The sequence below is a fragment of the Podarcis pityusensis genome (assembly GCF_964106645.2).
Source record: "Podarcis pityusensis genome assembly, chromosome: 4".
Lineage (NCBI taxonomy): Eukaryota > Metazoa > Chordata > Lepidosauria > Squamata > Lacertidae > Podarcis > Podarcis pityusensis.
In genome coordinates this window covers 53,417,293-53,442,093 of record NC_138027.1, presented here as the reverse complement: position 1 = coordinate 53,442,093, position 24,801 = coordinate 53,417,293, and the positions used below count along the sequence as shown (strand labels likewise).

Below are 24,801 nucleotides of genomic sequence, written 5' to 3'. Positions count from 1 at the left end.
TCAGAAATTGGGTAAAAACTCCCAACTACTGATTTGGTTTTGGTAGCTAGCTATTTTATTCTCTTCTAATAGTTCTGTCCTTTAACTACTCCACTAAAACTTACTGGGTTCAGATGGATCTGAGTTAGGATATTGGTCATCTACACAACTTCTGAATTCCTTTGCAGTCGAAAGGGCAAAATGTTGTGCACACCTCATACTAAGTCAAAAAGGAAATGTGTCTAAGCTTATTTACTTGCGTTACTTAATACCCACTCAGCAATACGTTTCTGCTAGTGCCAGAATGACAGTGCATCTTGGTAGCTTGACATCACTGGCAGCTTGACATTATGGATGACATAAAAGCTTGGCTGACCCGGATTCCTCCAAATAACTGCTGATGTGTTTCAGCTTACAACAGCGTCATCCCTGCATATAAGATTACCCAAGATACAGAGCAGCAAAGATTGTGCCAAGCTTAAACTTAGATCTTGGAAAGTGAGATTGCAGAAAAATAAAAAAACAAAAACATTTCAAATCCTCTTAGACATAGAACACACTCATATTGCCCTCTTAAATGCTGGTTTGGTGGTTCCAGAGAGCAATAAAATTGTCTCCACACTCCACCCACCCCCTTTTTCAGTCTTCCTATTAGACTTACCTACGTTTGTTTTCATCTTTGTTGAATAATATATTCAAGATTTTTCTGGATGTAGGTAGAGCCAGCATGCTGGAGATGAAGGGTGGTACCCAGCTGAACAGTTCCACTAATGCAGGCGCTTTTGCCTACCAAAGAACATCCTCTCTTTCTCTCTCTCCTCCCTCCACATTGCCTGTCCTGGCCTTCCCCTCACTCCTTAAAGAGCTTGAGGAAGGGGTGCCAGGAGAGGAGAAAGAGGGCTGTTGTGCAGTCCAAACTGCTTGCACTAGCAAAACTGTTTAGTTGGACACTGCCCTCTACTCTTGCATATTGTAGAGTACTCACATTCGTTCTTTAAAAAGATGGCAGTGAATTCCAAAAATTAAGTGTTGTATGAGGAAATACATTATGGGAGACAGAAAGAAAAAAGTCTATCTACTTTTTTTTGCCCCAGTGCATACTACCTTCCATTTAATTCAGTGGTGGCTGCAGCCCATTCGGCAGAAGGCAGAGAGACCAACAGTAGGTGGAGCCAGACTCAATGACAGACAGGGTCACCCCCTGAATGGCTGCAAGTAAGGAGGGGGCTGGTTAATGGCAAACTAAAGCTCATGGGGAAATGCACTATATGTCCAAATAGAACCTTGGTTCCTGAACACCTCCGTTTTGGAACGTTTTGGCTCCCAAACACCGAAAAGCCAGAAGTAAAGGCTCCGCTTTCCAAATGCTTTTCAAAAATCAAACTTCCGCCGCAAGCTTCCACTTGAGTGCAAAAAGCTCTTGCAACCAATCGGAAGCCGCTCCTCAGTTGTCAAATGTTTCATAAATCGAACAGACTGCCGGAACGGATTGTGTTCGACAACCGAGATTTGACTGTACTGTCCACATTTACACTGTTTGCATTTGGTAGAACTGTAATGCCAACTCCTTGATCTCATAAATGCTCTGTGTGTTTTCGCTATCCACCTGTCTACTTGCTGTTTTCACATGACTATTCCTGATTTCAGTTTGAGCTCTTGATTCTGCAGTTGTTGCAACAATTTGCTTTATACCATAGAACTATGGTCCTTCTGTCAGTAGTGATATGGAATGAAACCTCAGGGTCTGATTCATCACTGATCCACGTTTTTGCCCTAAGCCACACCTCAGAATAGTCACCTGTCTTCGAGACATGCATTGAAGATAGGATCCTGGCAATACAATATTGCAGAGAGCAAGTGTAATCTAGTCTGTTTATTGGTTTCTCAAATGAATTGCTCTGTTTTTATGATACTGCCTCTAGCTTTGACTTTCATACCTGCTATATAAAGCAAATGGGTCATTTATGTCAACACACTTAATTGATTTACCCATAAGAATTATTAAATTTTATGAAATATGAGATAAACCTACATGTGATGAAAAACTAAGTTCCCAGATCTGTTACAAGCACACAGAAGGCCGTACAGAAGGAACTGTTGAATATAACTAACTCGTTGTGTATTTTGCTTCTAATATCTCCCCCTCCCCAACACTTAAGCTTTTATTTTAATAAAGTTAACTGTCAAGGTTAATTGAACAATAGCTAAAAAGGACTGTCATTTTATATAACAAAAATGAATGACACTTCTTGTGACAGGCAACTTGGATGAAGTAAATGACACTTAACATTATGCAATTCTTCTGTGGATATGCAGTCCCCACCCCTAAGATTAAAAGAACATGATTTGTTAAGTTCCAAAGGCAAATTATTACAATTAACAAGTAAGTTATTATAATAATATATTTTGCTGCACCTTGTAATTTCATTCCCACCAGCCCCAGTTTTCATTCCTCAAACAATCTAGAATACCAATAGTTCCATTAGAGGGTTGGTCTATCTTTCAATGTTCTCTGGCATAAATCCCAGGAACATAATGTATAACAGCGCGTGATGTCCTATGTACACCAGTGCCAATTTGTTTGTTATGGTTTAGGCTGTTTGTGTCTTCTGTTTTTGACCACATGTTCTGATTCCTTACTGTATTTACTATTATGAAATAGCTGAATTCTCTGAGGTTTCTCCTTGACAAGGCAAAGGACAATTTGATCAAAAGATGTTGGGACAAAATGGATACTAAGCTGAGGCTCAAGGCAGACGGGGAAAGCGGATTATCTTTGTATCCTCTAATAAGTAGTATTTCAGGACCAGCTATCAGTTTTTTTCACGTTATTTTATTTTATTTATATACTGCTCTTCCTCCAAGGAATGTAGAGTATTGTACGTACACATAAACACACTCCGCAACAACCATGTGAGGCAGATTACACTGAGGGAAGGTGACTGACCCAAGGACACTCAGTTGTTGGAGTTTCATTTTGAACCCGAGTCTTCCCAGTCCTAGTATGCCACTTAATGGTCTAATCCCAGGGCAGTCAATTGTTTTTCTGTTACATTCTAGAGGTGGCATGAAAAATAGTCAGAGCCAGAGTTGAAAATGGGTGGGGTTAGAGCCAAAGGTGGGGGCAACCCCACTTTTCTTGCTGACACCTCCCTATTTATCTCTCTTTCTCACACACCCCTTTTCTTTTCCTTGCAACCAGGAGTGCTAACTTGGCCCCACGACTGTGGGTGCCCAGGGCTGTGGATGCCATGAAGCATACATGGCCCTGGCACTGAAATTTGTGGGTGCCCAGTCCCTTCATGGGGAATTTTGTGGGTGCAAGGCCCCAAGGAGTTGGCGCCTATGCTTGCAACCCACATAAAATTAGGTCAATCGTCAAATGAAATTAGACCATGGATTGCCCACTTCTGGTCTCTTCACTAAACCACACTGTGTTTCTTTCTTGTTTGCTTGCTTTTTTCTGATGTAACTAAATCTTATGTGGTAGCTAGTGTAGAATAATGGCTAGGAGTGTTTGCTATGCACCCAAAAAATCCTTGGTTTGAATTTCACTATGATCTGATGAGGTGTCCATAGGAAGCTGCAGTTCTTAACTCAAGATTATTTATGAACATGTTCATGAACAAATTTAAGAGCAGGTCCTCACACTAATGTTTGGGGGACTTCAACTTCAACATCCCTCCAGTGGGAGAAACGTTCATTTACTCCTCCTCTCTGCACCCCTTAAACTAGCCTGCTGCTTTGAGGTGTAGTGGAATCTTGAAGTAAGCAGTCTTACTGTCAGTTGACTTCTGGTTTAAAGACGCTCTCAAGGCAAATCTTAAAAAAACTAGTACAGTGGTACCTCAGGTTAAGTACTTAATTCGTTCCGGAGGTCTGTTCTTAACCTGAAACTGTTCTTAACCTGAAGCACCACTTTAGCTAATAGGGCCTCCTGCTGCCGCCGTGCCACCAGAGCATGGTTTCTGTTCTCATCCTGAAGCAAAGTTCTTAACCCAAGGTACTATTTCTGGATCAGCGGAGTCTATAACCTGAAGTGTATGTAACCCAAGGTACCACTGTATGACCATTGATAACTAGGAAACACTGGCCTGTGAGCGCTCCAACTGGAGAACAGCCTTTACTAAAGGTGTCATGGACTTCAAAGAAGCATGAACTCAGAGCAAAAAGGAGAAACAAGCTAAGAGGAAGGCACATTTGACAAACCCTCACCGTGCTCAATTCCCACCCGTAAACCTATGTCCCCACTGTGGAAGGAGATGTGGATCCAGAATTGGCCTCCACAGTCATGTACAGATTCACTGTTAAGACCGGAAGTCTTAATCTTGACTATAAGTGATCACTGGTGAAGAAGAAGAAGAAGAAGAAGAAGAAGAAGAAGAAGAAGAAGAAGAAGAAAGATACATGAAATGGGGGGGGGTGTTTTGCTTCAGGTAGCAAAATGCATTGAACTGGCCCTTGCCCCAGATAAATTTATCTCTTCTCTTCCTGGTAGTATGTTAATCCTTTCCCCCACATATACTCAGCTCCTTTGTTATAGACGTTCTCCTCCCTCCCTGCATGTACTGAGAATAACTCCAAGGATTAGGCCCAGGTATCAAGAAGTACTTATCCAATTATCATTTCAGTTTTTTCCTCCTCAGGCAAAGATAATATCTGAGGAGAATACCTCTCCCTCCACTCAAGGCAAGTTCTGTGTCATAGGCTACCTTCCTGTGGCTCAATGGGCACCATAATTCAGCAGCACTGTAAACCACTTCTCCTCAGGAAAATGCTTTGGAAACGCACAGCTGCTGCATTCCTCAGAAGTCTTCTTTTCTCACCTCAGGCATCTGTGACCCCAGGCATATTCACAGTCTTTCATATCTAGATTGACAAGAGTGTGGGATTCCTTCCCTTTTCTCTCTCTCCACCCTTCTGCTCCGTTTGAAAAAAAAAGGGGGGGACCTCCACAACACAACCCCTTCCCAGGTTGCAGCTCTCAGCCATGTAATAAATAGCACACAATCCTAGGCTGGGCTACGGTAACACACCGTTTGTGCTGCTTTGGAATTATATTATGCCACGTGCTTTGTAAACTGTGCAGAAAAGGAGAACATCATCAATCAGTTTAGTGGCAAGTGAAGTTTATTTGACAAGCATAAGAGAGTTTTATATATAAAAAAACAACTGAGCAGGAAGACTCATAGAGCCTGATCCCGAAAGCGGCAAATCCTTTTAGTACTGTCTAAGCCACTATTGATTCACATTAAATTAAGAAGGTATGTTCACATATTATTCCAGAGACATATAACTTGGATTGATGGTGCTGGGCCTGATCCAGAAGTGTTTCAATGCAACAAAACAAGTCAAAACCCTGCTGCTTCAGGGATCAATTGTGTGTTTAGAGGCTATCCCATAAACGCTAGATTCAGAATGATGCAGTTCGCCTTCAGTGGCAAGTTTGGGCTGATAGAATTCGCCTCTCTGACTTATCTGCATGCGGAGGGTGTTGTGTGCCAAACATGCGGCATTTAACGAACACTTTGAAGGGTGATATGGTAGATCTTATCTTAAAAGCCTTTTTTTCTAAAATGTGTGAGTTGAGTAAACACATGAGTAATATCAGGTATAGTTTAGCCCCAAACCCTTTGAATAAAAATCCCTCAATGTACACTATACCTTTAAAGCACAAACACAGCACAACGCTTTCTCAAATAATTCTAGGCACTGTAGTTTAAGAATTGCTACGTACTGTAACTGTGTGAACTAGCCTGGGGTGCTTTTCCAATGTGACCATGAACACTGCCTCACCAAACCATAGACAGCCTTTCTACACTAAAGGGGGGAAAGGTTAGAAAATTCACTACCCTCTGCCTGGAATCCACATTTGGCATGAGGGCCAGAGGAAGAGACAATGTGCTCCAGTGCCTTCTCTTATCCTTCTCTGCTCTTGAACCCGGCCCCTCTTTGTTTTCAGAGTGTGAATTGCTGGGAACAGACTGTCCTTTAACAACTTGAGAGCTTCCTTCAGGAGGGAAGAGGCACTGCATTATCCTTAGGGCTACTATCTGTGATAGTCTGGCCACTCAGTGTCAGGGCTGGTGAGCAGATTCTGTATCTAGTACATTGTTGCCCACAGGAATGAATAACATCCATTGAGCTGAATGGGAGAAAGTCAAGGTGCATGTCAGGGACATCCTTGGGATGGGCAAAACACCCCTATGTAGTTCAGAACATCAAATTCCTTCTAGTTCAGTGACAATGTAAGAATAAAATGCGGAACTGTAAGCCCTGGCGTATTGTTGTATTGTTTACAATGTGCAACAGCATGAATGAGCATCTGAAAACTGTTCTTATTTTTTGAGAAGTTTGCCCAAGGGGAAAAGGGCATATTGTCCTTTAAGTAGGACAACATGCACAATTTCTATGAAATAAAGGCATGATTGTACTTCAATGGCAGGGCAGCTCTTGTCCTGAAAACAACATTAAGAGCTTAGAGGTTCACAGCTAAGGTCAGTGTGACCTAGGGCTAACACGTCAGGAGCATCCGACCTGAGACAAAGGGCTTTTTTTCAGTCGGAACTCACCGGAACTGAGTTCCAGGACCTCTTTGTTGTGTTCTGGCACCTCTGTAGCATTGAGGTGCCGTTCAGAGGTGGAGTGTGGCACGGCGCTTGGGGCTGCATGCACAGGTGGAGAAAGGGGGTGCAGTGGGGGCGGACCTGCCGAGTGTCTTCTCTGAGGGGGGTGACATTTGGCGTGCAGCGCGCCCGCAACTCCCAAGCCTTCCCAGAGCCATCGGGGGGAAGTGGCAGAGCTGTGCTGCTTTGCCAGCTGCATTCCCCCCTTCCCCCTTCATTTTGACAGGGAGGCTTGGGAGTCACGAGTGGGTGGTGTGCCAAATATCCGCCATCGTTGGCTTGCTCCACCCCCGGCTGCAGGGTGCAGGCCGCTCCGTGCACCCAAGCAGCTATCCCGCGTCTGGGAGGGCACCCTCCGTGTCCCGCCCCCTCAGGAGTGCACTCTGCCCCCCTTGGGAGCACACCCCACCCCCTTGGGAGTGAGCCCGCCCTGGGCAGCGTGGGCATATGCTCCACCACTGGCTGCATGGTGGAGGCGGAGAGAGGCACAGCGATTGGGGTAGGGCAGCTGTGGCAGAAGGCAACATTGTAAGCCAGAAGTTTATTCTTTTCCCCTGCGGCAGCGGGGTGAGTGGGAGAAGAATAGAAGTCCTCTCCCTTAAAAAATCTCAACAACTCAGTGGGGGTAGGTCCCCCCCTGAAAAAACTCACCTCTTTTTCTAGAAAAAAAAGCCCTGCTGAGCCCTATGGGTGGCTCCCTGGTGATGTCACAGGGACCCTGCTGATGGTATTAAGCATTAACCACAGTCGCTGAGAGCATGCCACTCAAATAAAAAAAGACACAAAGTCTAACAAATGAGCAAACACAGCACTGGCAGAAAATCAAGCTAGAAACCTTCGCTAAAAGGAGTGTTCCCAGGTCCACCTGAAGTTAGGGAGCCTGGGTAGGGGACACATACTCTAGCTAGCTTGCATTGGGCCAGAAAAGTTTAAGTGTCCTCAGGCCAGGCCAGGCGTTACTGCAGGCAGCAGAGGCTGCTCTTTACATGCTCTGCTTGTTCCTACAACCTTACACATTGCGCCAAGCATGCATCTGCACTCAAAGCCCCCCCCCCCTTTTGGAGCCCACTCCAGTTCTTTTTCTTTCTCTGCGCTCCCACCACTGAGCTCCAGAGATGATGGTTTATTGGGAGAGGGGGGAGGGCATACCTCCCTGAGAGTCTGTGCAAGAAATTGCAGCCAGCTCTTGCTCGCATGAAGCTTGCAAGCTGCATCCACAGTCTTCCTAATTTTAAAATATAAATTAAACTTGCATTTGCTCACCTGAAGATTCAAGCCCTCCTCTTGCCTCCAGGCAAACCTGGAGAATGCAGGTCATCCCTAGGGCTTTGGCAACCCTAGTGAGTCCGGCCACAGCAACTGCACATGGTCTTGATAATTGTGAAATTACTGATCAGCCGCGAGCACCTACTGTACCTAGTTGTAAAATATTGCTTGAATCAGGGTCAGAATCCATGGTGCAGTTGGGTAAATTGAGATTCTGAACTTAATGGTCCTGCTGGTGTTTTCCCTCTTCAGATGCTAAATGCAAATTGCTTCACTTACTTTAAAATGTGGTAAGTCAGCCATACTGTATTTGGGGCCCTGGATTTCTAACCCCCCCCCCAACAGCACCGCTGGTCAAAGTAAAAAAAATGGAGGTTCCAAGTTTTTGAACCATTAGCCATAGTTTACCAGCTCCTAGAATTGACACGCTGAGGTAGGCCAAAGTCTAGCATCACCCACTCCACCCCATTTTAGATGACGCGGCCATTTTGCTAAACGTAGGAAAGATTTTTGAGGCATTACAATTTTAAGATATACAAGTTTGAAGCAACAATTTCCAAGTGACACAAAGGACCTGTTTATTCTGGCATAAATGCAGTCACTGCTTTTGTTCATTGTTCTTCAAGATATCAGATCGTGCATTGTATGTTGCCAGTGCTGGATCTATTCCCAATGTGAAATACCAAGTTGGAACTGCAGACATAATTACAGATGAAGTTAGATAGATTGTAGTTTCCATTCTTATTAGTTCATTGTGGATGAATGAGCCATGACATCAAACTTTCCAGTTTCTACATGTGCTAAGGTCAAACTAGACACGATGCGGGAAATATGTGACTGGGCCTCCCAGGGTCTTTTTCCAAGACTTAAAAGTAGCTGTTGGGTGGTCCAAACTGGACCAGGGTTGCAGTGCTAGGGGAGGTCTTTAACACTTTCCCTTCATGCAGTTTCCCTAATAAATTGCTTCCAATGGATGGGACTAAAGATTGGTGCAATATAGATACCTGTCCTTTTTAGGCTTCCATGGGAAATAGGCTACAGTACTGTAGCTTCAGAGGCAGCATCACTGAAGCTGAGGAAATGGCATGGAGAGAAAATGTTAATCCCTTTCCCATTTTCAAGTAGTCTGTCAAATGTAGCCCCTGCCCTCAGCTGCTTTTAAATCTTAAAAAAAAGAAGACATTGGGAGAACCAATTACAGATTTCCTACATCACACCTAGACTGACCTTAAGTGTCACATGTGTGTTGTATATGTGACAATTTCACCAACATGTACCACACTGTACTGAAATGCATAGGATGGAGGTGACAAACAAAGTGTTGGATAGTTCCAATTGATTGTCCCATTGATGTTGGTTGAAACCACATACTCAGACTGTGTCCATTTGAGGTTTAGATAATTTGAATTTGAAGATTTTACATTGTGCAAATATTTGTGCTAGTTCAATGAATGGTATTTTTAGGGTGTGGTTTCTAATTTTAAGCCTTTCTGGTAAATGTATCAGGTGTGGCTTTGTTGTGTTGACTCTGAAATAATCCATTGTTTTGGCAGTGATTTGGATTACTCCTTATTTTGGTAGCTAGATAAAGGTATTTGTATATGATATCGTATATACTACTGTATATGCAGACATAGACTTGCACCAGCTGTGGAATGGTAGGACATTCACAGTTCCTCTTACAGCACAGAACACTTCTTTTTACAATCCAGACTCTGGGGTTGCAGTGCTCAACTCGCTTTACTGGCCGAGGGAGCCGACGTTTTTCTGCAGACAGTTTTGCCAGGTCATGTGGCCAGCATGACTACGCCGCTTCTGGCAAAACCAGAGCAGCGCACGGAAATGCGGTACCTATTTATCTACTTGCACTTTGATGTGCTTTCGAACTGCTAGGTTGGCAGGAGCAGGGACTGAGCAACAGGAGCTCCCCCTGTCGCAGGGATTGAAACTGCCGACCTTCCGATCAGCAAGCCCAAGAGGCTCAGTGATTTAGACCACAGTGCCACCCGCGTCCCCAATAGGACTGTTAGGCTCTGTCTATTCATGCATCTGCTCAAGCGAATTCTCCGTGCTGATTTTCAGATATGCAAATTCAATAGACATGGAACAAGATGTTGAATGGTTGGCGTCGTTGTCTTCTGAAAAGATTGAGAATAAGCTTGTTTTCCTCACTAACCACATTACCACAAAAGGCCTTCACTGGTTTTTGCATCAATCACTAAGTATGTCACATTTTAAAATATAGGAAGCTTTGCTGCAGCCTCAATGTATGGAAAAATATCACACCATTCATATATACACTTAGGACTAAGGTGAGATTTGAACCTGGGACTTCAACAGCTCATTCTCTTAGCCATTACACAACACTGTAGCATGTGGCTTGACAGTCAAACACACCTAACCAGGATAACTTGAACCAAAAAACAAACAAAACCCACACACCTCCATCTGGAAGAGCCCTAAAAAAATAATAAATCTGAATATTCAGGCTGCTTACACACTATACCTTTAAAGCACATTCTCCCCCCTAAAGAATTCTGGGCCTGTAGTTTATTCCTCACAGGTTTACAATTCATAGCAACCCTTAACAAACTACATTTCCCAGAATCCTTTGAGGTGAAGAAATACACTTTGAATGTGCTTTACGGGTATAGTGCATATGCTGCCTCATATGGTTTTAAATTTTCTTCCTGGAACAGCTGAAGCCCAGGTCAAATGACTCAAGTTCTACTAACCCAGCATGAGTAAATCCGGGAAGCCATTTACAGTGCTCACCTGGTTCCACTACTTCTTGGCCAATTGTTATGAGACTGTCATTGTCACATAAACGATGCACCCAGAGAAGCCCTATGTAAACAGTTTTCTAGTTTTTCCGAGAAGAGTATGCACTCTTAGTCCAATAGTCTACAAATTTTCCTCTCGATGTCTCTGTGTTCAGAGAGAAATGTGTGTCTGTGGTTTCTGTAAGGATTTTGGGAAAATTCAGTTCAGTTCATGTTTACAGGTAGACCTACCTAACCTGCACTTTCTGAAGCCATCTGTAAACCGAAACACAGCAAAGCATCCAAATTTGCCCTTCTCTGAATTTTGCAATGCAGTTATCCAGCCAAGTAATGTGTACAAAAATGCATGTACCGGGATAAAGTCTGCATAAAAATGCATACAGTCGTACCTTGGAAGCTGAATGCCTTGGCACTCGTACGTTTTGGCTCCTGAGTGCCACAAACCCTGAAGTGAGTGTTCCAGTTTGCGAACATTCTTTGGAAGCCAAACGTCCAGCACAGCTTCTGCAGCTTCCGATTGCGTGCCTTGGTTGCTGAACGTTTTGGAATTCAAACAGACTTCCGGAACGGATTCCGTTCGGCTTCCAAGGTATGACTGTATATTGGTGAAAATAACATTGCACTGAATGCATTACATTCAGAAACATTGCTTTGCAAAAATGTGCACATTAGGCAACACTGCACACAAGCATACATATATCAGGAGAAATCAGCTGATGAATTTTCATGAGGACTTTTTAAAACAACAGCAACACACAAACAGATGTGGAAATGTGGAGAACTGAACTGAAAACTGGAAAAATACTGAGAGAACTTAAAATGGACAGATTTGCCCACATCTAGGTTTCAGTTGCCAACATAGTCACTCTTCTTCCAGGGCAGGCAACTCAAAACTGAGAATTCTGGTCCATCCTACAGAGATATTTCGTCAGAGAAGATTTGTCACCATAGGTTAACCAAGTTGCTGTAGAAGAGGAACGAGCTGCTGTGGTTCCTAAACAGTTCATGCACTTCAATTCATAAAGGAAGACTATCAATTTTTTACCAAGTAAGATTTCTTCTCCATTATTGCTCTCAGACCCTCAGCAAGTCTGCTCTTAACAGTGTTGTAATTGTTGTCATTCTTATTCACCCCCTTCACCCCAAGGTCAGAGGGCAGGTTACACAAATTAAAATACAATATTAGAAACAGTTTAAAACAATTTACATTCACAGTGATTGCTGTTTGCTCTGCCTTTGCTGATCTCAACTTTGAGATTTTTAATCTTAAATTCAACGTATTTTATGTGTGCTTTATATAAATTGCTCTTATGATAATTGTTTTAAAATGTATTTATGCTACTTTGGTTACATTGTAATGCACCATTACATTACATTACATTACATTACATTACATTACATTACAGCCCATTCCCCTGGAAAAGTACAGTAGAACTATAAAATAAATAAACAGATGAGGCAGAAAAATGTAGAGCAAATGAAGAAGACTAGTGAATCTTACTTTATTTTCATTTATTTATTGGTGAGATTGCTTCACCAGTAACTGTCCAGTTCCTTACCATCACTACCAGTCTTCCAGCTTGTTCTGTTGTGTGAGTTTTATCAGACTCATCAGTACTTTTCTGCCACAACCATGCCTAATTTGGGCAACTGCTCTGGGACTCAGGGACAGCACACATAGGAAATGTGTAGCTTGTCAGGGAAACACCATTTACACAATTCAATTCACAAATTATCTGAGGGAGAGAGGTTTTATTTGGAAGTCATACTCATTTAACTTGTGTGAAGAGTTTTTTTAGCCATAAACACATTAATCATCATGGGATATTTTAATGTCAGGCTGCAAATTAGGCTCCGCCTCCCGTTCCCAATAACAGTGAGCTGGCCAGTCGCATGTGGTTATCTAGTCACATGCACCAACAAACACCTGAATTTAATGCATACGCTTGAGGCAGATACAAAACTTTGCCTTTGCATGCCCAATTTGAAAGAACTGGTTCTCTCTGTGTGTGTCCCCCACCTCACATATGCCCTAAGCCACATAGTGTTTAATCACTCAACAGTGAACTAATACAGATATATTTATACTTTGTGTGATTTCAGTGCTCATGAAAACTGCACCAGTGCATTTCCTGTGCCATGAATCACCAGCCTGCCGTTTTCCTACACTACAGATCTCCAGTCAAAATAATCCCTTTACTCATCCCAAGTAAGTGGACGCAGCCCAGTCACGGGTGGCAAACATTTATTTTTACTTGTAATGAAAGGAAGTGAGTAGTTCTACCTGCATTCACCTGCTTGAATGTAGATGCAGTTTCTGGAAACTGTTTTCTCTTTAATAAAAGTCACCGAATATGAGCACATGTTTTTTAACAGGAAGTTGTTTCTATAAAAGGGCTAGTTTGCTTTTTGCTGAACTGGATTTAACATGATAAAAAAAGGAGTCACTTTATTTGCTGTGCTTAGACTCATTTGAGGGCAACCTTTCTGTTACATGCAAATACATATATTTAAAAGCCAACAGCTAGTTCTTGTGGTAAAAAACAGTTGTTGTTTTTTTGTTAAATATTTTTTATTAATTTCCAACTACTAAAATCCAATAACAGCCACATTATCAGTATCAAATTACCATTCATATCCAAATATATATCAGTTATAAAGCCAATTATTCAATTTGTGTCACTTCCCGTGTGTTGGGTTTTGGTGTGCAAAGTTCTTATTTCTTCCTGCTTCCAAAATCTTGATTAATCCAATTACATTCAGTCCTGATCCTAGTCCTTTATCTACAGAGTTCTTGACTTCCATTCATTTTTTTTTTTTGGTAAAAAGCAGTTCAGGAATGTGAATCAGCTTCTAGAAAAGGGGGTTCTTTAACCATTATTCCTCATTGTTTCTCATTTTCTGCTGCAAACCTTATCCCTATTTATTTCCCCACTCTTGTTGGGTTCCTGAGGAGCATTCACCCTAAATAGACACAATCTCTTTCCTTGTTCCTTGTAAGAAGGCAAATGTGATTACAGGAAAGGAGAAAGGTTTAAGAGTCAGTGTGCAAGTTCATTGCGGGTGCTTATAACAACGCCCCAAGAATACGAGAAAAGCAGCTTGGGAAAGGACAATCTTCAGCTGATGAACAGCAGTTGAGAGGGGATTGCTTAATTTTTCCCATACAGTCTTTTCCCAATTCCAGTGGATAAATTGATGAAGTACAATGTGGAACTGGTGAGTCAATGTGGATGAACCCCAAATCATCTCTGAAGCTGTTCTCCCTGCTGGAGGTCCGTATATTTGTTAACCCTTTTATGTTTACTTTATTCTCTGCTCAAAATCCATACAGACACACATCACACACACAGTTGCTTGTTTAAAAAAAAAGGCTTGTAGTTTTCCAGCTAGAACAGGGGCAGGAAACCTTTGGCCCTCTGGAGCCTGAATAGCTCAGTTGGTTAGACTGTGGTGCTGATGATGCCAGGGTCACAGGTTTGATCCCCCTTTGGATGTTGTTGGACTGCAGCTCCCATCAGCCTTCACTTCAGGCCATGCTGCCATGTACAGGTGGGCAATGCAGTTCAGTAGCACCTGGAGGGCCAAGGCCTTAGAAGATGAATACAAAAGCTATTAAAATAGAAAGGGGAGCTGAGAAAGGAGGGACAAAGATGGAGGCATGGCTTTATAAAGGGATAAAGAAAAGGCTTATCTTGGTCCAAGGTGTGTGTGTACTAGGTAGAACAGTATGCTGGAGGCAAAGAGCTTTCCCATGGTATTGCACAACAATTTCAAGCACTCAAAGGTCTTTGCAATCCTTGTTTCTTTCTCCATTTTAGATCCTTAATGTTGCCATTTTACAGATGGACAACTGTAGGCTGAGTGATAAGGACATGTCCAAACTTCGCTGGCTTCAGCTCTGGCACATTTGCCCATTTACATTTGTTCCCATTACTCCCTGCAGTGAAAAAAAGCAGCTTCACTTTGCAAGTACAACAGTGCTGGTGGTGTGGGCAAAGGAAAAGGTGAGCTGTTTTAATCTGGCCTGACCTTTGTGTAATTTCATTGAAGAGTTCTTTGTACAGAATTGCTTAGTGTTGCATGTGCAGCAGACTCACCCTAGCACATGGCACACTTCCTTTCTTGTTTTGTTTGCCTGGAATCCTTTCTCCACCTGGAAATCTGTGTCTCTGTGTCACCTTCCTCTTCATGGAACTGCATTACCACCTGTTTATAAGCTCCTCCCCTGTGCACTCAGAGTATGAGTTTGGCCACTCGTACCCAGACGACAGGTCCCTCCCAGCAAACACGGTGTGATGGTGTGGATTCCCAGCACCCAGACCTCAGGCTTCTTCCCAGCCATGCTCAGAGAGAGAGCCTGATTCCCAGCATCCAGGTAGCAGGCTCCCTCCTTCGCACAGCTTGGTGAGTTTGCATGTTTTCCTGTTTGCTTGTCAGCCTTTTTGTTCCTCCAGATGGGCTGCCGCCCTTGCTTAAAATCATCTTCTTGTTCAGACACATACATCTTTCCTTTCTGTGCTTCTGCATCTTGGGCAAAAGGTGGCACCTGCTCTGCTGTGTCCTTTTTTCCCTCAGGCAGTTTTATATTGTGAAACAAAATTCCCATGTGAAGCGGGAAGAGTGGGAAGAACCCTTGTTTCAAAGAACCTTACTACTTGAAAAAAGAAGTGGATTACAAATAAATAAATACATTTATATTTACCTTTACATATCATTTCCATAGACTGCTTGACACTTTATAATTTGAGTACTGAATTTCAGCTCAATGTACCTGTAGACATAAAGGTAACATTGCCAGGAATTTTTGTTTTGTTTTGTTTTGTTGTAGCTGGGGTGCTCTGTCTGGGAACGAGAATGATAACAGGCAAACATTTTAAATCAGTATAATAACTCCCCTCTCAAAATTCCTATATACCCATTTGGAAACAAGTGTGAGTTTAAAAAATGGAATTGTTTGGTATGAAAATATTAAAGTTTGACTTTTTCTTTTCTCTCCCTGCCCCCTCCAAAAATCCAGCTTTAGAAATAGGTGTGGCACTTCTGTGTTATCATTGTGTTACTTGGGACACAGATCCAAAGGCGCCCATAACTTGTATACTGAAAATTGGGGGGGGGGGAGGTTAGGGAGCTGGAGAAACAAGGGGGTTTGTTTGTGCCCTCAGGTTGTTGGGAAGCTTTTCAGCACCCCCTAAAAGTTCAATGTAGTTAATTTCCAGGAAACTGGACCATCTTCACATAAGCAGATAAAATAACAACGGATTTCATAATGTTACAATTATCAAGCTTTACAAGGGAGTGGTTACAATGGCAGCATGCAATGGATACTGTTAGATGTGGTAGTAGCACATATTTTTAATGAGATGCTGGTGGAAATTAAGTTGATGTAGCTAGCAGTTCCATGGGCTCCCTTGGGACTGGGCAAATCCCATTCACTCTCTATGACAGGCTTCCTCAACCTCAGCCCTCCAGATGTTTTGAGACTACAATTCCCATCATTCCTGACCACTAGTCCTGCTAGCTAGGGATCATGGGAGTTGTAGGCCAAAAACATCTGGAGGGCCGAGGTTGAGGAAGCCTGCTCTATGGTCTTCTTGTTACAGAAGTCTGTAACATTTTCTCTGTGCCCTGTAAAGAGCAGGTACACACAGTTAAGAACATTCACAATTTACATGTGGCTTAAACAAAGTAGCAAGTAACAAGCAGTATTTATGAAGAGTTATGATCAATTTTATGTTAAAAATTCACACACTGATGATACCAAGAGTATGACGTGAGTATGGGCCCAAGAGTATGGGCTTGAACACAAAGGTACTCAGGTGAGCATATGGCACCTGCAATGTTGTTGAACTCAGTAAAAACAAAAACCCATTTTCAACACTATGCACCCAGTCCAACCCTAACATGACAAACACACATCCCAAGGAATGTGGGGTGCCTAATATTTAGAATAGCAGAAGTTGGGAATGGAAGCTGACAAATTAGAATGTGTAACAGCATGGCCGTTTCAAAAGAACTACTGCCAGAAACCTTCAACCCCCCTCCCAACAGTGGCATAGCTAGCTGCTCCAGCACCCAGAGCGGCAGGGGCGAGGCAATATGCGCACGGGGGTGGCGCGGCGAGCTACCCATGGAGTCTACCTGGTGGATGTAAGCCCCACACTGCCATTTTGGGCAGCGCGGGATACCGAGCCACTGTATCACTCCCAGGAGAGATGCGTGGCTTGGGCGCACTGCAGGCCAGGCCCCGTGGTAAGTGCCACACCCGCAGTGTCCATTCCACTTCCAAAGTGTTTGAAAACCAAAGCGCAGCTACTGATTGGCTGCAGGAAGCTCCTGCAGCCAATCGGAAGCTGCAGAAGCTTCTGGGTTTTGATCGTTCTTTTGGGAGCCAAAACGTTCGAGAACTAGGCTGTTCAAAAACCAAGGCACGACCATATTCTTAACAAGATAAGTTTTCAATTGTTTCCTAAAAGCAAAAATGCTAGTTCCTTGTCTGAGTTCAACTGGAAGCTGATTTCATAGAGTTGGAGATAATAATACTAAAGATCCATTTTCTTTTTGATATCAGCTATACCTTCAGGCTATACAGAACACTTAGCAATTCCCCATAAAAGGGATGAAATTGCGACTCAGAGGTCTATGGGGCAAGGCTCCAATTGGCTAATTAGATCAGTTCTCTTTAAAATGTGGACCAAATACATTTCTGCTCCCGTGAACTGGCTATCACTGGCCAAGACTATTTCAGTGTATTGAGAATGTCCTTAGCCTGCAGCCATACATCTGGAATAAGCCCCACCCTCTATAATCTGGGAATGCTGCTAACAAGAGTGCCTAGACATACAGTACCTACTTACTGGAATCAATTTGTGTGTGTTTTCTGCTTGGAGTGAGTTCAGATGCCATCTAACTTTCCAAGTGATGAATATATTCCAAACTCAGTGCTGATTTCCTCTTTCCCCTTCACAATAGAGATCTGGAAACACATTCCATGTCCATCCCTTAACATTTAAATCAGGAAATTGTATGTGACAGAGTTACTCTGTGTTTCCATAACTATAAGCACATTAAGACCTGCTGTCAGCTAGCTCATAGCTTTCCCCACAATAAAGCCACACTGAATTACAAACAGTACCTGCTTTCACAATTTAGGACATGTTTTGTTGGTGACCATGTAGTTTTCTTAAAAAATAATAATTCTGAAACTATACTAAAGCATGCCACTGTCAGTTGTTTGATACCCCAGCATTGTATAAATGAGTGATTGGACTCATTAGTTGAAAAAGATTCATCGCATAACTTGTAAAAAAAGGTAAAGGACCCTTGGACAGCTAAGTCCAGTCAAAGGCAACTATGAGGTTGCGGCGCTCATCTCGCTTTCAGGCCAAGGGAGCTGGCGTTTGTCCACAGACAGCTTTCCGGTCATGTGGCCAGCATGACTAAACTGCTTCTGGCGCAACTTGTATTATATCCCTGTTAACCTAAATCAGAGCAACATGGGAAATTGGTTTATACCAAGCCATTTTTAATAAACAGCTTCGAGGCAGGGCCGGCCCTACCATTAGGCAGAGTGCGACAGTTGCCTCAGGCAGCAGTTGCCAGACCATTCCCCCCTCTGAAGAGGCTGGTCCTTTAGAGGAAATCTGGCACTGCCGCAACAACCCCAACCCACAACCAGCCCTCTTTTCCTAGCTTCTTACTTACAAGCAGTCAGAGGGTGGCCATGCCTGTGGTGGGCTCTGGCTTCATCTTCTACTGTTGGGCTCCCTGTCTTCTACCTTACCAGTGCCAACGGGCACCAGTCTCCATGGTTCTTCCTGAGTCCCCTAAGCTAGACTGCTGTGCATTTCAAAACCAAGCCTATGGTGAAGGATACTGCCCCTTTGCTAGTGTTGAAGTAAAGTTCAATTGGCCGTCCTGTCAGAATCTGGAGGCGCCATCTTGGATTTTGCCTCAGAAATCAAAACAGCTTGGGCCATCCCTCCTTAGAGGTTTTATTAGAAATAAATAGAAATAAGTCACACCACTGGGCCACCTAGCTCAGTACTGGCACCAACCAGCAGCAGCTCTCCAAAGTTTTAGGCAAGAGTCTTTTTCGTTCATACCTGCAGATGCCAGTAATTGAACCTGAGACTTTCTGCACACAAATCTTGTGCTGGATCCACCCAGACATGCCTCCCCTCCAAAAACCAACCTGTCAGAACAATTTATCTTAAAAAAAAAAATGACTTACTTCTTAATGCTCATGTGATAAAGAGACATTGTTAAAGGGATTTCACAATTGCAATAGGGTGAGATTTCATTCTTCAAGCTACAATAACTTGAATCAGCACTCTTTGCACGTGACGGAGATTTCCCAGTGTAAAGGTCACTATATGGAACATTCTGTTATATGCAGTTTCATTATTGCCATTTTACAGTTTCAAATATGCAGTTTGAATCAGAAGAGTAGCATGAAGGGAGATGAGCTTCTTAACCCTTTGCCCTGGAAATTTCTGCCAAAGATTACTCCAAAATGCATCCCCCCCCCCCCCGATTAGGGGAAATGGGCCAGTTTTCAGCAGGAAAACAGCAAGGTGGCTGAGAAGGCCCTCTCTCTGTGCCAATTTTTGTCTTAAAACTGCAGCCACAGTGCTTGCCTTGTTTAAGAAGAGATAAAAGCATAGCCCCGTGTGGAATATTTTCTTCTAGTATCTGTCAAGATAAGGGGGCCAGAAGCTGGACCCTCTCCCAAGAAAACCCACACCAAAAATAGAAAACATACAAAACTTTGTTTGGGCTGATTACACACAAACTAAAATAAAACATCAACTAGGGTTAGGGCTTTGGAGCAAGATGCAAGACACACAGGCACAAAACTGTTACTCAGCTGATCCCCACCCCATGGAGGGGGCCGGAAGGTTTTATCATAGATCACCCTGTGACTTCTTGTCTGGTGTTGATCTCCTGACCTACAGGTGAAACTCAAGAGTCCAGCTACGTGCCAAAAGCATGAGCAGAGAGCTAAGAAGAGTTGCTCTCAAGATAAGACCAAGGCCACAATGATCTCCAGCTTCCTTAACCAGTTAAGCACCAAACTTTGACAATATCCATAGTAAAAAATGGCAATGTCCCTCTGAAGAGGAAAGAAAGTCTACTGCAACCACAATTTAATGAAGGTTATCTGTTTTGTAGGGGGTCTCTCTGTTGTGTTCCTTGGCAGTTTAATCTATTGATTTGTGGAGCAGGCAGTGCCTTATATGTCCTACCTCTCATTATTAACAACAGCACCCAAATCCCATCCTCTTTCTTCTGTGCACACACAGAGATTGTCAAAGGCTTGAGACCACACAATACATGGCATAGTGCCATAGATTACGAGGCTTGACTAAATGCTCATGGACTCAGAATTGAAATTCTAAGGTTCCAGTGACTGTATAAGTGCTCGACTCCCTGGGCCAGAGTTAGCTAGCTCCTTGTGACACCAGAGCACCTAAGCCAGTGACATTCAGAAGGGCCTCTGCTACCAAAGAGGTTATTGTGACATCAACAAACTGCATCAGGAAAGGTGGGCAAGCAGAAATGACAGAGGTAGAGGAAGAAAATACAAAAGGAGGGATGGGGACAAGTTAATGCCAGTCAGGAGGGAGACCTTGGGTGTTTCCAGACAGGAGCTCTATATTGCAAATTGGTCATACAGATCCAGTTTTTGTCTGTGTGCGACTGACACATTAATTTCCTCAGATTAAGGGTCGTCCCCCCCAAGCCATGGATGTTCATTGCTATTCCATTGCTTGCTATCCACACCAGTGGGCAGAGCTCAGTGAAATGTATTTAAGCTGTGTTGTTTAGCTCCTCCCCTAAGTCACACCTCTCCTGCCCTGCACAAAGTTCTTTTTTCCACTCTGGGCATGCATTACTAATTCCGTATCTGTGCATGTGTGCCTTTAAAAAAAATCACTGGAGGTGCACAAGACTTAGCTGTCGTGTTTCATAGTAGGCAAAATGGATGCTTGTGTTTTGGAACAATATCCATGTCAATGTGCCTTTTAATTTTAATTTAATATTGAGGTCAAAAAACTGCAGCAGCAATGCAGTACCAAAATTATATTAAAGAAGTCTTCTGCAAGACCACCATAATAAAATGTAAAAAAAAAAAAAAGTCTTATATGCATATTGCAATTACAATCTCTGGGATAATTCCCCACATTTGCTGTGTGGAAATCTTGAGAGAATAGCTCCTCTGAACTGGGTTGTTAGAATTCAGATGTGCCTTCAGAATGCAGCATCAATGGAAAGCTTCAAGTTATTATTAATTTATTAATTTATTAATTTATTATTTATACCCTGCTCATCTGGCTGGGTTTCCCCAGTTGTCACAAAGTAAAAGAGGCAGAATTTTAGGATGGTTGGAGAGGATCATTGGATCTGTTATGTTGAGCAGAATACATACTGAGAGAGAGAAAAGCCGTATATGTTGAGGGCTTTATTTTTCTTCCACTAAAAAGGGAATATTGGAAGCAATAACTTTAGCCATCATTATACAAGGAGTGCATTTTGGTGCATTTTGGTGCAAATGGCATTTCATTCGGTAAAGGTAAGTATTTCATCTGGTCTTTGGTTCATGGGATTTCATTATGAAAAAGCCTCTGAGAACCGGCCCCTGATTTCTCATTCAAAATACAGTATAATGACATCTCTTTTTTACCAATAATAAGGTCCGTTTATATACTATTTATATATAATTATTTCCATATTTTGTTTTTAACATGTTTCCCCTCCCAATTTTCTTCTTCTTCTTCTAGAAATCAGAATTTAAGGAAGGAGTTCTTCGCAGGACAATGGCACTGGTGTCCAACAACACAGCGTTAAACTACCTCCTTTCAAAACTGCTAGAAGACTATGAAAGCAAACCCAGCCACCCAACAGCTGCACCAGTCGTTGCAACAAATGACCATCTGGAAGTCATCTACATACTCCTATTGCTTGGCTTCTTTGGCTTCTTCACATTCGGAATAATGATGAGCTACATCCGCTCCAAAAAGCTTGAACATTCAAATGACCCGTACAATGTGTACATTGCCACAGACATTTGGCGGAAGAAGGACAAGGCCAGCTTGAAAGCCAAGGTGATGGAAAATTATAAATCAAGCTTCGTCTTGGAAAACCAGCATGCTGTAGAACAGCCCACCAGTCACATTCCTGAAGTGAACCCTTCCTAGCAAATGGGCAGCTAATCTTACAGGCATCATACTGAATTTTCCAAAACTGTGAAAGTAAGCAGTTTGTGGCCTTTATTTACCCCTTTTAAGAAGAAAAGTACACCCCTGCCTCTTCAGGGCTGAATTTAGGTTTGATAAGGCCCCAAGCTACTGAAGGTAATGGGGCCTTTTATATTTCCAGCTGTCCTTTGTAAACAACAAATTGTCACTGTTTTTGTGTTGAATATATGCTATATGGTAATTTATGGACCTAATAGCTATCTAATGCCATTTGCACATAACAAACATCATAGGAGCCTACACAACACAAAACACTGTTGCCGTATGTAGGTTTTATTTTATTTGTTTTTTATCTTATATTTTGGAAATGTACATCCAGTTTTCTTCCCTTTAAATTTTTTGGGGGCCCCCAAGAGAGTAGGGCCCTAAGCTATAGCTTGTTTAGCTTATATGTAAATCCGGACGGCCTCTGTTCAACCCCCTTAGCATAATGAGAAAAGTGCATCTGCAGCATTTAGAAATCCAGTGCATTTTGGAAGACTATTCTGTACTGGCAGGTGCTGCTTCCAGCTTGGGAATCAAGCTGCTGAAGAAGATATATGCTGACTATGATCTACTTCCACCATAAGGAAGGAATTCCACAAGGAATTGGGGCAAAAAAGAAGAAGTAAATTAAGCCTCATTCCACAAACATATTCTTAACACCAACAGGAAAATTTAACTACAGACCAGAAATGTTGTTTTGATTTCACATGGGGTTAGGTATTTCCTTCCAACCTACTGTAAACAAGTTACTGGTCCTTATGGGGTGGAAGATGACAAGTCAGTTTAATGTAATGCTAGCCACATTATTTCCCTGTGTGCTGCAACAAGGTACCTCAAACTGGCTGGCTTTTAGCCACTTCATACTGATGACTTGGGGAAGGTGTTTACTTTGGTGTAGCGATTAGAAATAGCTGCGAGTGACTGTGCAACTTCAAAGAAGGCAGCCGGGTTTTGGGGGGGGAGGGGCACAAAGATACACTGCTAATGCTAGGATGATTCTGGATAAAATGCATCAATAGGTGGCACCCTAGAGCAAATGAACCTAGGTACAAGTATTCTGGAAGGCAATGGCTGGACAGAGCATTTATTTTCCATTCTTGAAGCTCTACTGTTTCCTTGCTTTTGTTTTTGAAAGCTCTTTACCATAAAGCCTTGTCTCTCTACATTTAATTGTTGCTTCTTGAAACTGAATTTCCCCCTGCTAACTTCTTTAGTACTGGTACTCTCCTTTGTTAATTCTATCTGCATATGTGTGACATATGTTTAATTTTGGTACTTTCTTTTCATTCCTTCAAAGAAACCATTCTGCATCCTAGTTCTAAAGTTGTGTCTCTCAAAATGCAATGTATTTTAGAACCTAGACATTATTGTGTTAAATCAGCTAGATAAATTACATAATTCACATCCATTCAAATCAGTGAGAAACTTGCTGTGAAAATCCATAGAATGCAAATTGCAGAAAAAAGACCTATTACAGATCAGTAGTTTTTTTCTCCAAATATACAATGCTGATTCCCATTATTAATTTACACAGCTGCTCTTCTCAAATAATGTGTTTTCTCTTCAGTATTAATTATTTCCATTGAATGTGCCTGTAATTTCTGGTTATTATATAACTTTTGTATTATTTTAAACCAACGATTTCCTTTATTTTTAAAAAGGAAGATTGTACCTACAATTCCTCTATAGAGGAACACCTCATTGTGGGGAGGGGCGGTTAATGTTGTGGTATGAGGCTATATTATTAGGGTTGCAAGTGACCTGAAAAAATGGCCTAAACTGTTGTGCTTTTTGCCAGAGTATGATTTGCAGAAATCAACAGGTAAACCTTACCTGATATGGAGGTAAATATGATCACCTTCCAATGACTACAGATTAAAAATGCTATAAAAGGCACAACTGCTAAAAATGGCACCTCTGTTTGTCATAAGTTTAGAGTGTTTTCCATGCAATTGTAATTCTTCTTTATTAATGTGTAAATTTTCTTTATAAAATTTAATAAAGTGTTAATAACAAATATGTATCACATTTGTATCTTGATAATATTCCACATCATGGCAAAGCCATTCTGATTATCTAAAACTAAAGATTTTAGTGAACAAAATGCCTAGTTTTTGTTTTGTTATAAATCTATGGTTCAGACATCTGATTTATTGCTTGTTCATTCAAAACATATTGTTTGTGCAATTAGTTTGCCAAAGAAATAGTATGCTTTTAGGTATTTGCTCCTTACTTGTACGTGGCACGTAATGCAGCTAGTTTGGGGAAGACTAGGATAAGAGGCCTTTTCTTTTACAAAAAATAAGTTTTAAATTATCAACATTGATCATACTTTGAGTTTGTTCAGGCCAAGTATACATTATACAGGGAATGGAATAAAGAGATAAAGAGAGATAGGGGCAAGCCAAGCCAAGCAGGGTGCTCTTGGTTCCCCATAATTACCTTTGCAATAATCTTACACTTTTTTCGAAGGCATCCAATATGATTTTGGCATGTTTTGCTATTCATTATAGAATTGCTCACTAATCTTGTGTAGTAGAAGCAGTCCATTCTGTTTAACTATAGTGAAAAACTCACTGATTCCCAATAGAAGCTTTTTTGGGGGGATGGGGGGGTTAAATTTGAATTTTACTGCACTTTTACAGGAAATAAAATATATATATCTAGGTACCAAGAGAGTAATTTACAATCAAACTCACAGTGTGGTATAACAGCTAGGTGAATGGGTTTCAGGTAATTCAGATCCTGCTCAATTTTGAAGCTTAGCTTATGGAAGTTATTGAACATGGGATACAAGCCTGAAGTGTATTGTAATGCAATGAGCCTTATGCTTTTGATGCGGAGTGTTTCCTGGCCACAAAACTCACCCTGCAAACATTTGCAGCTCAAAGTATTAGCAAT

The 24,801-nt window shown here is 42.1% G+C and overlaps 2 protein-coding genes across 2 annotated transcripts in view; one reads left to right on the top strand and one right to left on the bottom strand.

Moving 5' to 3' along the window:
• Window positions 1–24,801, bottom strand: part of CLIC6 (chloride intracellular channel 6) — a 120,832-nt gene that overhangs the window by 71,691 nt on the left and 24,340 nt on the right. The window lies entirely within an intron of this gene.
• On the top strand, window positions 11,606–23,921 carry KCNE1 (potassium voltage-gated channel subfamily E regulatory subunit 1). Its single transcript, XM_081004499.1, has 4 exons — window positions 11,606–11,702; window positions 12,758–12,863; window positions 14,601–14,661; window positions 21,439–23,921. Coding segments are annotated over exons 1-4 (585 nt in total). The 5' UTR covers window positions 11,606–11,701; the 3' UTR covers window positions 21,856–23,921.